The 14,509-nt window shown below is 31.0% G+C and overlaps 2 protein-coding genes across 10 annotated transcripts in view; both read left to right on the top strand.

The window, feature by feature from the left end:
• Positions 1–1,391: 1,391 nt before the first annotated feature.
• On the top strand, positions 1,392–3,756 carry LOC146998609 (peroxynitrite isomerase THAP4-like). Its single transcript, XM_085810321.1, has 3 exons — positions 1,392–1,629; positions 3,327–3,485; positions 3,616–3,756. The coding sequence occupies exons 1-3, from the start codon at positions 1,477–1,479 to the stop codon at positions 3,667–3,669; spliced, it is 366 nt and encodes a 121-aa protein (XP_085666447.1). The 5' UTR covers positions 1,392–1,476; the 3' UTR covers positions 3,670–3,756.
• Positions 3,757–11,827: 8,071 nt separating this feature from the next.
• Positions 11,828–14,509, top strand: part of LOC118186353 (carbonyl reductase [NADPH] 1-like) — a 99,343-nt gene continuing 96,661 nt past the window's right edge. For 3 of the 9 annotated variants that reach the window (XR_015039613.1, XR_015039614.1, XM_085811280.1), the window contains exon 1: positions 11,838–12,006. Coding sequence is in view for 4 of the 9 variants with exons in the window: in XM_085811280.1 (XP_085667406.1) it covers positions 11,986–12,006 (21 nt within the window). In the remaining 5 variants the exon portion in view is untranslated. Of the gene's footprint in view, positions 12,007–14,509 lie in introns of all 9 variants that reach the window. The other 6 variants (XR_015039616.1, XM_085811276.1, XR_015039612.1 and 3 more) reach the window with 6 other exon arrangements.

The raw sequence follows: 14,509 nt of genomic DNA on the forward strand, positions 1-14,509 counted from the left end.
TCAGAATTTTTTTTTTTTTTTGAGCTCTGAAAATTTTTTCCCAGTCGGCTACCAATTGAAAAATTTCCAATCGGCTTTTACTTTCACTTTCAACTCTTTTCTATAAAAGCATTCCACGTTTTCTGTTCAGAACCGTGCGGGTTCTCCATAGTGCAATATGCTTTTTCTCTCTCTCTACCTCATCTGCATCTAGGATGTGTTTCCTTCTTCAAGAAGTGGAATTTTTTGGGAATACCTTACAATTTCACGAGCTAGCTGTTTCTTATATTTCGAGGAGATTTCAATGAAATTGTTTAATAATGTCACCTATTGCAGATGGGGAAAAAGTCTATACTGGATCGCTGGAGACATCTCATCCAGATAGGTCACGTTATATTTTTTCCCACACCTAAATAAATTGGACATGAGCCATCCTTTTGTTTTCTCATCCAACAAAGATAGACACTACAGACCGTTTTGGGTTTTCACTCTTCGCGAACCGAGATGAGCCGCAGCCACACTTTGCGTTTTCTCTGAGCGCAATAATGGATCACGTGAGCAGCCATTTTGTTTCCCATCTCACCCAGATAGGTCATGTTGTATTTTGTTTCATGCACCTAGCCAATTTTGGACATGAGCCATCCTTTTGTTTTTTTTTGTCTATCGAACCAAGATGGACTCTGGAGACAATTTTGTTTCTCAACGGAAAAGTAAATTTTCTGAATGGGTACCGGTGTTCGAATACTTTTGTGGCCGACTGTATATATTGTATATGGTTCTCTGTTGTTAGTCTGATGCTGTTTTTTGAAAAATGTATGAAAATGTTGAGAATGAAAGTAGCATAAGTTACTTTGGTTAAATTAATATATACTTTTGTTTGATGACCTTTGTTGATATCTCAGGATGCAAGCGTACATATTACTTTATATTCCATGCTAAATACCTTGATACGAAGCATTTTAACACCGTCAATAATTGTTTTTTCCTCAGTAACACATCTATTCACCATTACCAAACACACTCACTACACAAACACACATGTGAGACACTATTTATTGTAAATGAAGACAGTTTCTTCTCCTTTTAACTACAGTCATGGACACAATCGTATTTTAGGATATTTCCTACTTCTTTTCCTTTTCATTCTATAGGCCCTTTTTATTTTTTTCCCTCTATTATTTTTGGGCCATTTATTTTAAATTTTATTTTGTCCCATCTTTTCTTCCTGGCCTTTTGAACTCGTACAAGATGTACGAAGTTCCTTTTTACTCTCCTCAAATACGAAATTGCCCCTCTTTCTATATACCTTTCCTTCGCACCTATGCTTGATTTTTCGCCCATCGGTGCAGAAAGACTTAGCGGGTGCAAAACAAGACATCTGTCTTAAGCCTCCTATATACCAGGCTGAATCATCAGGCATTCGCGATCCCAAGTGGGAGATTTAATGGCGGCTGTGTAGTTACGGTGCAACAATTTTTTGTGTTTTTTTTGTGTAAAATGGGCGGATGTGCAGCTATTAATTGTTCAAATCATTCACGGAAAGGTCATACATTGGTAAAATTTCCTAAAAATGAAGAAAGAAGAAAAATATGGGTAAATAATTGCCGAAGAGACAATTGGAAACCTGGTCCAGGCGCTGAACTTTGCTTAGTAAGTATAATGTTAATTACGGCTTCATTTAGAGTTTATATCTTCTCTGATGTTTATAATGTGCAAGTAAAGTGAAATTCTTATGTACAATAACCTGAGTATCTGCTAATTTCTGTAATAATAGCTATAATTAAATTAGTCTAGGGTTAATGTACCCGTCGCCAAACATCGCCAATGTGGATGTTTTGAATGTGGAAAAGAAATTTCTCTTCTAATATAAAGCGCAGATTTTGTTTTCCTGTGCTAATTGTGGAATTTATACTAATGTAACATGAAAATCATTAGCATATTGAAATTTATTAAAAAATAAATAATAATTTGGAAAGTCAAGATAAAATCTGAATGTTTGCTAAAGATATATGTAACATTATACTATAGTTGCAATATCGTTGGAATGATATATAATTTTTTTCTTTATTTTATAATCACTGTTGTTAAAAAGGTAGATGAGTTGCTTATGCACGGTGCCCACTACTGTTTCTTGGTTAAAATAACTTCCAGAATTTTGACATTGACATCTGAAGTCAATAGAATAAATTGAATAGTATGAGACAAAATATATATAATCTGACTTCAATAATTGCAAGTACCATATATTTATAATCACAGTATTATACAATTTGGCAATTTTAAAAAGATAATAAGAGTAAAGATTTAGAAATGAATGCAGAACATTCAAATAAGCACAGAAAACTTGTGAAACTGCATGTGTACTTTTCAAAAATAATTGTAGTGTTTTTAATGCATGTGTAGTGTTTTTAATGCATGTATAGTGTTTAATGCATGCATAACAATCAAATAAATCTGCCTGTAATGATGAATTTCAAAGGCCAAGCCAAAATTCTTTCATGAATTTGATACTTCTAAAGAATGTGATCTCCTCAAATTAAATCCTCATGACATTGATAAACAGTTATTACTGATCTGTGTTACAAAACAGATTTTTATACATGATAAATAATATTTTCTGAAGCGTTATTTTGTGTTGTTATCTCTAAATAAAAAATTGCCTACAAATTCAGAAAGCTACTGAACTACGTTCTAGAGTTTTTAATAACTTTAATTGGATATGTCTGTGCCAATGTAATTTAAAAAATAGTCGTTTAAACTGGCCTTGATGCTTTTTAAAATGCATGTTGGCACTGTGCTCCGAAATTAGGGCTATGTTTTGAATGATTAGAGAATTAAAAATTAAATATTTCAGTTAGAGCAATAAACATTACTACAATTATAACAAGAATCATAGTCTGCTCTAATTATAAATGTATTTATCGGCCTAGTATCTTAAAAGTTGGGTGTAGTGAACTCTTATTTTCTTATCTATTGTAAGAGCACTATAGCAAGAAATATAAAGTTTTATTTTAGTTGTTTTTAATGTTATAGCAAAACACTACTTCATTTAATTTTTGGATAATGTTCTAAAGAACACCTTAAATTATAGGCAAAAAATAAATATTGGATAATTAAATTCTGTCCAAGCTTACAAGATGCTGCTGCTGATATGTTAGACATGGTTTGTTTATTGTTTCACTTTTTTATAATACTGGGCCTAATTTAATTACCTGCATATTTATTTATTGCCTATACTTACTTACAGTTCATGCTTGCTGCCTTTGGCACAACCTCACTGTGTGGTTTGTTTTTTTGTACTTTTATTTATTTTGTGTACTTTTTTTTATTACTTTATGTATTTACAGGATCATTTTGAGGAATCTCAATTTGAGTCACTATGCAAAGATAGAAAAAAACTAAGAAAAACTGCAGTACCAACACTCTTTAGCATTCCAAATCCACCACCATCTGTAACTGACAAGAGGATAAGAGAAGTAAGATGTCCTAAGCCAAATACTGAAGTGGTAAATTATTTAATATTCTCCAAAAAATTGTTGAAAAAATCATTGTTATTACAAATATATTAATTCATCCAACCATTGTTTAAAAAAATAATCACAGCATAACATGTTTACTATTTCTTTTTGAATTTAGGAAACTCTACCTGCTTCAAATGAAGAGTTGTTAAAAAAAAATAGAATTCCTTGAGCAACAGCTTCAAGAAAAAGATGCAAAATTGACATCATTTTTGTCCGATGAGCAAGTAGGAGCCCTTGCTGTGCAGTCAAAAAGGAACTGGTCAGACAAGTCCATTATAAAAAAACTGAAGATGCGATTTGCTTTGGGCAAACATGGATATAATTACCTCAGAAGTACTGGATATCCAGCACCATCGTACAGTACCTTGAACAGGAGGATTAGGGAAATAAAAATAAATTTCAGCATTTTAGAAAATTTGTTTTTTTTCCTCAAGACAAAAGTTCATTCATTGGATGCTCTTGATAGGAACTGCTGCCTTTTAGTTGACGAAATGGAAATAGCTTCATATCAAGATTTTGATACATCGTCTAAGTCATTCATTGGAAATGTTACGTTAGGAAAACCTGCAGTTGCTAAGCATTACACTATTGTAATGCTTAGAGGCCTTAAAACATCATGGAAACAGATTGTTGCCAATGAATTAACAGGGCCTTCAACATCAGGTTCTGACATGAAAGATCTAATTCATAGAACTGTAGTAGCAGCTACAGAAATAGGTTTAACTGTAAGAGCCTCTGTTTCAGATATGGGAAGCAATAACAGAGCAATGTGGTCGTCATTGGATGTATCTGTCTCTAGGACAGATAGGAAGACAAATTACAATATTGGAGGACCTGATGTTTTCATTCACAGTATTGCAGATGTACCACATCTCATTAAAAACATGAGAAATGCATTTCTTTCAAGTATTATGATATTACCAGAGGAATTTCGCCAGCAGCATGCCTTGCCATCGAGGATAGTATCTTCAGTGTATGTGAAACGACTCTGGTCAAGTGAGATAGAATCAGATGCTGCCCTGAGATCTCTACATCACTTGAACAGAGTTCATCTCTTCCCAACACACTTTTCCTCGATGAATGTGGCATCTGCTGTGCAATTGTTTTCTGTAAAAACAGCTGCTGCTATTGAAAAAGCAGTTATTTTACACCAAGTTGCAAAAGAAGCATTAACTTCTGCATGGTGGCTGAGACTTGTAGCAGAATGGTTTACAATTATGACTGCAAGGCATCCAAAAAAAGGCATCACTATCAAAAATCAAGATGAGAAATTTAATATTTTATTGAAATTCATTCATGTGACTGAAACTGTTCAGTTTGGAAAAGCATGGAAGCCATTTCAAACTGGCATTATTATGAGCACATTGAGTGTTGTGAAACTCTCAAAAGAATTATTTTCCGAGGGGTTTACATTTTTCTTACCAGGCAGGTTGACACAAGATGCGCTGGAAAATGCCTTTTCACAGATTAGACGAAAGTCGGGTGCAAAGCCTACTGCTTTGCAAGCCAAGAGAGCACTGAAATTAGTGTGCCTATCACAGTTCATTTCGGATATCAATAATCCAAATTATTGTTCTGAAAGTGACCACAGCCTCTTTGATGCTTCTGAATTAGAGGTTGCTATCAGAAAGGAGGTCTTGCATCCTATCTCCAATTCTGTAGTGCCATCTACCTCTTCTGCAGTGGCAGTGAAACGTCGCTTGCCCCCAGCTGTGGAAGAAAATGATATACATTACATCGCAGGAGCCATATATAATAAGTTGTTGAAAAAAAAAGCATATGTGAAAATTGTAAAACAGCTATGACCATTTCAGAGGACATGCTGGAACCTGACATACCCGAGCATCGCACAATTCTTACAAAACACAGCAATAAAGGTGGACTGAAGGTCATCTCTTCAGGAATGTATCGAATATGTAGGGAAGCTGAACGAGAATTTCAAAAATGTAAAGATGTACTCCTTCGTTTACAATCAGGCATTACAAAAGAATTAGTTGAAAGAATAATTGATAAATGTACGCATGTGGCCATGCCAGAATGCTGTAATCTTAAGAAAGTAATTATTGATAATTTTTTTATTACTAGATGCAAAGGCCTTACACAGCACCTTATCAACAAAAGAGCCCATAACGTTTCATATTCATCAGCATCGGCCAATAAGAAACAAAAAGTAAAATAATTTTAGAAGGTATGTATGTTTTATATTAAATAATTTATGTGTTTTATGTAATATGTATTACTTTTTCCTAGGCTACGAGTATATAAATTTCTGTGTTTGATGTTATATATGTTACTTTCTGCTAGGCTATGAGTATATTATTATGGTATTATTTTCTTGTTTCTAATATATAGAAATATAGCATATTTTCCAGTATAAAATTTCAGTTAAGTTTTACTTTAAAGTATGGGAAAGCAGATTTGTTTCATGCATGATCTTTATAATACTGGTATGAAATAAATGAATTTTAATCTGTAAACAATTTTTTGTTAATATTGAAATGTGTTTCTTTGGATACATTTTTAGGCACTTGTGGATCATGTCAGACAACATGCAATAGAGAAAAGTTGTCCATGTGCATAAATTTTCCCATTGTGTTACTTCATTTTATCTAAATTTCAAGGATAATTCTTTTCATTTTTATATGGCATGTTATCAGTATAAAGGCTAGTGAAAATAAATTGGTATGTGTATCTGTTTTTGAAGTGTAATGCTTAAATAAAAAGATGGTGTGTGTTTCTTCATTTAAACAAAATTTCAAGGATAGTATTTTTCAGCATTGTACTGTTTGTTATTTCTCAATGTAAAGGGTAACAAGGGGAAAAAAACTGGTATGGTACATCTGTTTTTTAAGCATGATAATTTTATTTATTTCTTTAGTGATGCATATATATAGAGAGAAGGTATTTGGTCCAACTGAAGTTATAATAAATCTAATTTTACTAGATCTCTTTCTCCCGTCAGGTGTAGAAAATTTTCAAATGCAGAAAGTTTGTTTGCAGAATTAATTCATTTCTGATAAACTTATTATCATTAATTTTTTATATAACATGTTATTAAGTTACACATTTGACTACTGTGTAATAAACTTGTATTTAGGGCAAAAAATTAACTATTTTGCAGCTGGTGACTAATATCATATGCTTCTAAGAATATTACTTTTAACTTTTTTCATAATTTTTGTATTTCAGGAACATGAAACTGTTATTTTGATATACTTAAATAATAAAAGTGTGTATCTGAATCAATTAATGGATACAAATATTTTACAGTTATTTTTAGAAGATATTTGCCATATCGCTTCTAATAATTCATAAAGTATGTTAAAATATACGTAAATAATTTGGTGCAGAATTCAAATTTAGGGTTTGAAATATAGTGAATCATGAGACTAAATGATTTTTATTGTCATGATTTGCCTGGGCTTAAGAATGTACTTTTCGCCCGGTGGAAATTGTCATCAAACTGTCCTGAACAGGCTTTTAGTTGATAATAACTTCCAGGCTTATCAGTACCTCCTTTTGAGTGGAGGGTATACAAATATAGTACCCAATTTAAATTACATTGTGATTGTAATAATATTGTGGTATTAAATAAGTGATTATAATTACAATTTAGATAATTGCATTGTAATTATATTACATTGTATCTGTGAACTCTTAATTTCATTACTTTATGCAATTATGTTGTAAGTGCATAATCTAATTGCAATAATATAATCTATTCACAATTACAAAATAATTATAAATGCAGTTACATCTTAAATAGAGGCCATTTTAATACTTTTAAATTTTTGCAAGATAACTTCCCATTAAGGTTCATTTGGAGGAAACTATGCAAATACTAAAAAAGAAATTATGCTAAATTTACATATTTTGTACAGTAGTTTCTTGTTATAATGCTGTTCAATATATCTTCAATACTTTTGTAAATTTAACGACATTCATTGCAATCACTGTGGTGCTTTAAAAAGAAGTTTCTTAGTTATGCTTTCTAATAAGAATGTGTTAAAAATTAAGTATTATGTATAATAACTAGCAATTAAAAAACCTTGACTGCATGAAAATGCTGTTGCTGTGTAAAATAGAAAATAAGCTTATGAAAGATAGAAATAAGCTATTTTATGACTATTAGAAATTTTGAATATTAGAAAATAAGCTATTTTATGCTTTGAAATGAATTACGTGGGGTTAAGTCGTCCTTTTACAATTTAAGAATGTGGTTAACACACATTCTTAAATTGGACAGGTTTTATCTAAATTATTAGTATAAAATATATAAACTAGGAATTATTTTGTAACATAACTCAAATTACAAAATTCATTCTATATACGTTCAAATTTATTATCTTTTATGGAATAACTGTTTTTTAATTTAGGTAAAAATTGGATTTTTAGAAGTATTACAAATACAATGCAACACAAAGGTGATCTGATTGGAGAGGAAGGACTTTTTATTACGGTTTCTAGTTCGTATTTATATTACATTTGGTGAAAATCATCCAAAACACAGAATGCTGTACTTTCTTCTTCCATATATGTTATGAAATATTTCACACATTTAAAAGAAAGTGTTTCTTCAGAGTCTTGCACAATTATTTCCATATACCTCAGACTAAAATGACAACATATTCTTAAGTTATTTTTTTAGTATGAATTTAGTGTTTTTATGGAAATTTTTGTTAAAATGTCATTAAGATAAATTTATTTGCACACTCTACGCTTTAACTATTTCCCCATTTGACACTATTGAAAGTTTTTATTCATATCTTATTTATTTTAGTCTGCTAACGAAACTGAAACATCTAAAGAATAAGTTATTTTGAATATGTTTACAAAATATACGCGAAATTTTTATTTAAGTGAAAACGTCTATATACTATTCGAGAATTAATAAATTATCCGAAAAGTTTATGTGCGCTGAATGCCGCGCGTCTATAAAATAAATCTTTAAAAAAACAGCAGACATTCAGCCAGCTTGTGCGATAAACGCGCCAAAATTGGTAGCGCGGTCCCTCCGTCGCCAAGAGAGAAAAGTTAGTGATTCAGCCTGGTTTAGAGGAGCCTTAATCTGTCTACTTTGTCTGTCTGTCTGTCTGTCTGTCCACGGAGTATAATTCCCCAGTAACACATCTATTCACCATTACCAAACACACTCACTACACAAACACACCTGTGAGACATTATTTATTGTAAATGAAGACAGTTTCTTCTCCTTTTAACTACACTCATGGACACAATCGTATTTTAAGATATTTTCTACTTCCTTTCCTTTTCTTTCTATAGGCCCCCCTTTTTTCCCTCTATTATTTTTGGGGCATTTATTTTAAGTTTTATTTTGTCCCATCTTTTCTTCCTGGCCTTTTGAACTCGTACAAGATGTACGAAGTTCCTTTTTACTCTCCTCAAATACGAAATTGCTCCTCTTTCTATATACCTTTCCTTCGCACCTATGCTTGATTTTTCGCCCATCGGTGCAGAAAGACTTAGCGGGTGCAAAACAATACATCTGTCTACTTTGTCTGTCTGTCCTTTTGAACAGACAGGAGGGCGCTGTGATCATGTACGATGGAGGCAGGATCTTGGCAGAGCTCCTGAATTTTCAAAGGTGTTTTCCAGAAAATCTTCATTTATTTAAGAAAATTATCGCGAATATCCTCTGCATTGTCTCGTTCTCAAGGCCGGGAGTTCTCCTGTACCTGGGGGTCTTGTCTTCCTTGCAATCTTTTGCTGCACTAAGACGGAGCGTTCAGATAAGTAGAACTTCTTTTCTCTAAGCTAAATCAAATATCTGTCACAAAAGTACCTTTAAATTCATTTATTTATTATGATCATTATTATTATTATGCTCATTTTATTATGTTCTGGCATTAAATACTTAGTAATTGCTTTAAATCATGTGGTTCTTTTTTGGTTACCATCTCGTAGGGACGCTATCCTTATCAGTAGGCCTTATCAGTAGTGTTAGCACTACCCATTGGGACCCCTTTGAGGAATTTCTCCAGAGAGAAAAACATGATCTCGGGCCTCAATGTATAGAGTTGTAGTTTTTGCTCCTCTAATCTATATTTCCTATCTATTTAAATTAAAAGCATATATTAATACAGTGTGCCTCAAATTGATAAAATAGTACACATACAATAAATTATGACCATTAACTTAATAAATAAATAAAATGCCTATTTTTTTAAAAAAATAATTAATATTAAAATAAAAAAAACTCCGTAATTTATTTACTTATTTATTTTTGCTAATATGTTCTCGCCTTGTTTTGGATTTATGATTTTATCTGATGGTGTTTTCTGTGTATATAAATATGTTGGAAACCGCAATAGATGATGTTACTTAGTTTTAATGTATAACTTTGCATGATATTATATGTATCTTAATCTTATGTGTCTTCAGTTACTGTGTCTCAAGGTAGAGGCTAATATTGGTTTCCATGTTAAAAAATAAAAGTTTAAATTAAAACATTTTTAAATTTTAGTTTCCCTGTTATAGCAAAAGTTAGCTTCTAAACTTGACTGTTATGTGACTGGACCCCCAATATTTATTATTTTGTTATTAATTTTCCCCCATCTTTCCATCTATTCAGCTTTACAAAACACACTTATTACACACACCTGAAAGACTCTATTTAATGTAAATGATAACAACTTTGACTACACACATGAACACAATCGTGGGTTTTTTTTTAAACAAAATTCTCTTACTTCCTTTCTTTTTCTTTCTATAGGCCCCCCCTTTTTTTTTAATTATAAATAAAAAAAAAATTTTTTCCCCTCTCCATTACTTTTGGGCCATTTATTTTTTACTTTATTTTGTCCCATCTTTTCTTCCTGGCCTTTCGAACTAGTATAAAATATACGAAGTTCCATTTTACTCTCCTCTGAAATACGAAATTGCCCGCCTTTCTATATACCTTTCCTTCGCACCTATGCTTGATTTTTCGCCCATCGGTGCAGAAAGACTTAGCGGGTGCAACAAAAGATATCTGTCTACTTTGTCTGTCTGTCTGTATCCACGGAGTATAAACTTATGTCATTATACTCCGTGCAAACGGTGAAGCTTAGCGGCCATGTTACTGTTATCACTTGACTTGTACAAAGGAAGTCTGTAATTGTAACATTTTTTTCCCCTTTTCATTTTGAAGCATGTCGGCTTATGTTGCATATGGATGCACAAATAGATTTTCAAAAAATATTCCTGGGATTACTGTTCACTCGTAAGTATTGATTTTCTTTTTTTGTGTGTGTTTGTGTAATTTCATAAATATGTTAAAAAATATCACAATGTCATGTTGTTTTCTTTCCAGATGTGAAAAAAAAAAGACTTTATAATAATCGAAACATGTTAAATACATTTTAATGTTTTTGCTTACAGCTGGTATCTTCGTTCCTTAACATGCAATGATATGTGCTAGTAATTAAACTGTATGATTTGAACGCTTAGGTAAATAGTTTTATAATTTTCATGAAAAGTAAGAAATCAATTGTTACTATTTTTATGAATTGTAAAAGTGTTAAATAAATCAACGCTTTCTTTATGCATTAATTATTATTCATTTTTAAGTTTTGTGAACTGTTACGAGTATAATTTGTGCATTTGATCGAGATAAACTGTTCAGTTGTTAAAATGTTTTTGTATAAGCTTACAAATTTCTGGGCAGTATTGCGATAAACGTAAGTAAAATATTTACACAATTGAACATGTGAAAAGATATATCCAAAAATTTATATAGGTACATTTCTGTAATTCAGCTTAATTCAGGGTAATTTCTTTGAGATTTATAAATATGAAACGCGCATAAACTGAAATCATTGAATTCACATAAATCTGGTTTATTTTATTAATATTTATTTGCTTGTTGATATAAGGTTGTTGGTTGTGAAAAAAAGCTATTTAAAACATTCATTTAAAAAAAAAAAAGCAACATGTTACCATTTTTTTAAGTAATTATCTGCTATTAATTTCAGGTAAAAATTATTCTAAGTGATTCTTTAATAAATTATAATAATATTGCGAATAAATCCGAAATATCACTTCTTAAAGAAACAATTGGAAAGTATACCCAACAAGTTGATAATAAAACCTATACAAATTCTTGAAGTTATGCAGAAACATCATTTAGATTTCGAACTATTTCTTAATGATTTTCTGTACTTAGTAAATTACGGATATCATCTTTATAACTTTAAAACAAAAAACTAACAATAGCGAAGCATTTCTTTATAAATTTAAGATATTTTTACTGGAAAATCCTTGCATTTAACAGCTGAGAAACACGTACGTTTCACTACCGTATGGCAAATGTTTTGAAGTTACAAACATGGACGCCGCTTGCTCCGTGGAGCTTCATTCCCCGATAGTGGAGGAAACTGCGAACCCTCCCTCCTTCTATTCTAACCTCCTTGGTAAAAATACCGGTTACTGTAAACCCTACAAAATACATCACTAGATTTATTGACAATTTATTTATCTAGGCAAAATGGTTACAAAAGTTGCTGTTGTAAGTATTAAAATCAATAAAACATTATTGCGTTAAAATTTTTTTCAATAAATATTTCATAATATAAAACTTTTATAAATTTTTAAATTATGTGTTTATTATTTCATTCCGAGTTATTTAAGAAAAATAACATAATTTTCTTCATGCTATATGGTAATTAGTCGCATGTTGGAGCATTGCTGAACTCATACTTAAAAAACAGAATAAAATGATAAATGAAAATCAAAACACTACTATATATGCACTGTATGTTACTTCATTATTAAAGCAGACAGTCTGGATATATTTAAAAGTTACAAGTTACAAATTTGGTGATTCAATCAGCTTATTTTGTTATGGTGTCTTTATTGAACAATAATTAAATGTCACCTATGGATATTCTAATATATTTTAAGAACATTAGGCTTAAATAAGAAGTTAAACTTTACCTTTCTGGATTTTGGAAAGCCTAACAGATTTCAGTTCACAAAAGTCCCATTTATTGCTATTACAGGCCACACATCGAGCAAAAGCTTTCATTGAAGGGCAGTTCAACCTGAAAAAAGAAATTAAATCACCATTTAAAATTTCATGATCAGGGTAACAATACAAAGGTTTAGCACTTGGCTTATAAATAATCCTGCTCTTTCAGAAAAATTTAATTGCCATGACAATAGATTTAGGTTGGTAACTTATTTCTGTAAAAAAATTTTATGCCCTTTCCAGGAAAAACATGAGCACACATATTTACCATATAACATATTCCTGGAAGTATAACACAATGGCTTCAAATCACATTAATTAGAAAGTTTGATTTCATTTCTACTTTAACCAGGTTGCCTTCATGGCCATATGACATACAATATATTCTTTAAAATAAAGACTAATGTAACAGATTCAAATAACAAATTTAAAAGTTTTGCCCCGTAAGCCAGTAAAAGTAAGAAAAAAGCTATAATAAATTAAATGCTGTTGTTGTTGGTTTCATTTTAACTTTGCCCAGTTTGTCTTCATGGCAATGGCAATATTTATAACATATATAATACCTAAAAAAGGAACTTTTTGTTATGTTAATAATAATAATTTGCTGCATTTTTTAACTCCCAAAACCCCATAAATGTTTTGCGAAAATATAAAAAACTTTATTTTCTTTTACCGTAATGTTCGAAAAGTAAACCCCATAAACGTTTTTTAACCCCCATAAACGTTTTGCGAAAATGTGAACTAATAATGATTTGCGACTTTCAAACTTTATTTTCTCTTACCGTAATGTTCGAAAAGTAAACAGAAAATTTCCCTTTTACTCCTTCAGGAAAATTCCCTGTGTGGGTTGCAACAATTATCAGGGTTACCATATTCTGGCGCACGTACGCTCACTTCCTATGTAAACAAATCCGCAATTTCGCCAAGTGCCGGTTATGGAAACATCCCCGCATATTAAACGTAATAGTGTGTCATAAATTTCAGCGAAAAATATAATTAATCCCTTTCTCCTTATATTAGAAGAATCAAATATGTGAACAGATAAAATTTACATTAGAAAACAGATTTATTATCTTCTGTATATAATCGTATAGGGCTACAGAGGCTCACAAAAATGACCTGACACATTGAATTTTTGTATTCTGTAATGAGCATAAAAACTAAAATTAATTAAAACAAAAAGATAGGCTTTTATTTTGATTATATATAAATTCAGCATTTTTTATAGTAAATCCATTTTTGAAAAGATGAAAATTAAATTCAAAAATCAGTATCATTTTTTTAATGAGAAAAAATATTCGCATAAAAATAATCGGACACTTTAAGTAACAGCCAAAAATCCACATTGTTTTTGTTTTGAATATCTTGTGGAATTACCTTTACACTTGATCACTTCATTTAATCTTTTAGGCACTGACTCTATAAGTTTTTTTGTTAGTTTTAGACTTATTTTATGCCATTCCTCTTGAATCACTGCTTTGAGTTGCTGCCACAAAAATATGCTCTGTTTTCAAATTTCCATGCCAAGTATATTCAATAGGATTAAGATCTGATGATTTGGTTGATGCCTTAATTACTTTTGGACAGACAAAGTCTAATATTGTGCGCAATATGCTTTGGATCATATGTTCTGGGGTACTTACGTTTTAACACAACCATTTTGGCACAATTTGGCAATTGTTCACAGATGAAAAGGTAATAGTTACTTATTGAGTGCAAGTTGGTCGTTTTCATGCCTTTTTTTAGAAAGATTCCCAAACTATTGATATTTATTGTAAGTGGGTAAACATTATCAGCATATAAAAAGAAAACATACTTTAGCAATTTAAAATACAAATTTGAATTATTAAATAAGGATTAGGTGATATATTTAAAAAATGAAACACTTATACTCTTCTTAGATTCTTTATGTAATTTTCTTACACTCTTCTTCTCCCGAAGTAACCAACAATCTGTTTTCGTTTAAAATACATTAGAGAATTGCGCACATTTGGCTTCTTGCAATCTATTGTTCCCTTTAGAATATTTTTAGCAAAATTTG

This window comes from Stegodyphus dumicola, chromosome 2 (genome assembly GCF_044657685.1).
Source record: "Stegodyphus dumicola isolate Sdum_Otavi_A_Nest chromosome 2, ASM4465768v1".
NCBI lineage: Eukaryota > Metazoa > Arthropoda > Arachnida > Araneae > Eresidae > Stegodyphus > Stegodyphus dumicola.

Bases quoted from the DNA above. Each gene is read 5' to 3' on its own strand.
- LOC146998609 (XM_085810321.1), top strand. From the start codon at position 1,477: ATGGGCGGATGTGCAGCTATTAATTGTTCAAATCATTCACGGAAAGGT. The intron at 1,630-3,326 runs GTAAGTATAATG...ATGTATTTACAG, and splicing joins CAGGCGCTGAACTTTGCTTA to GATCATTTTGAGGAATCTCA. The intron at 3,486-3,615 runs GTAAATTATTTA...TTTTGAATTTAG, and splicing joins CTAAGCCAAATACTGAAGTG to GAAACTCTACCTGCTTCAAA.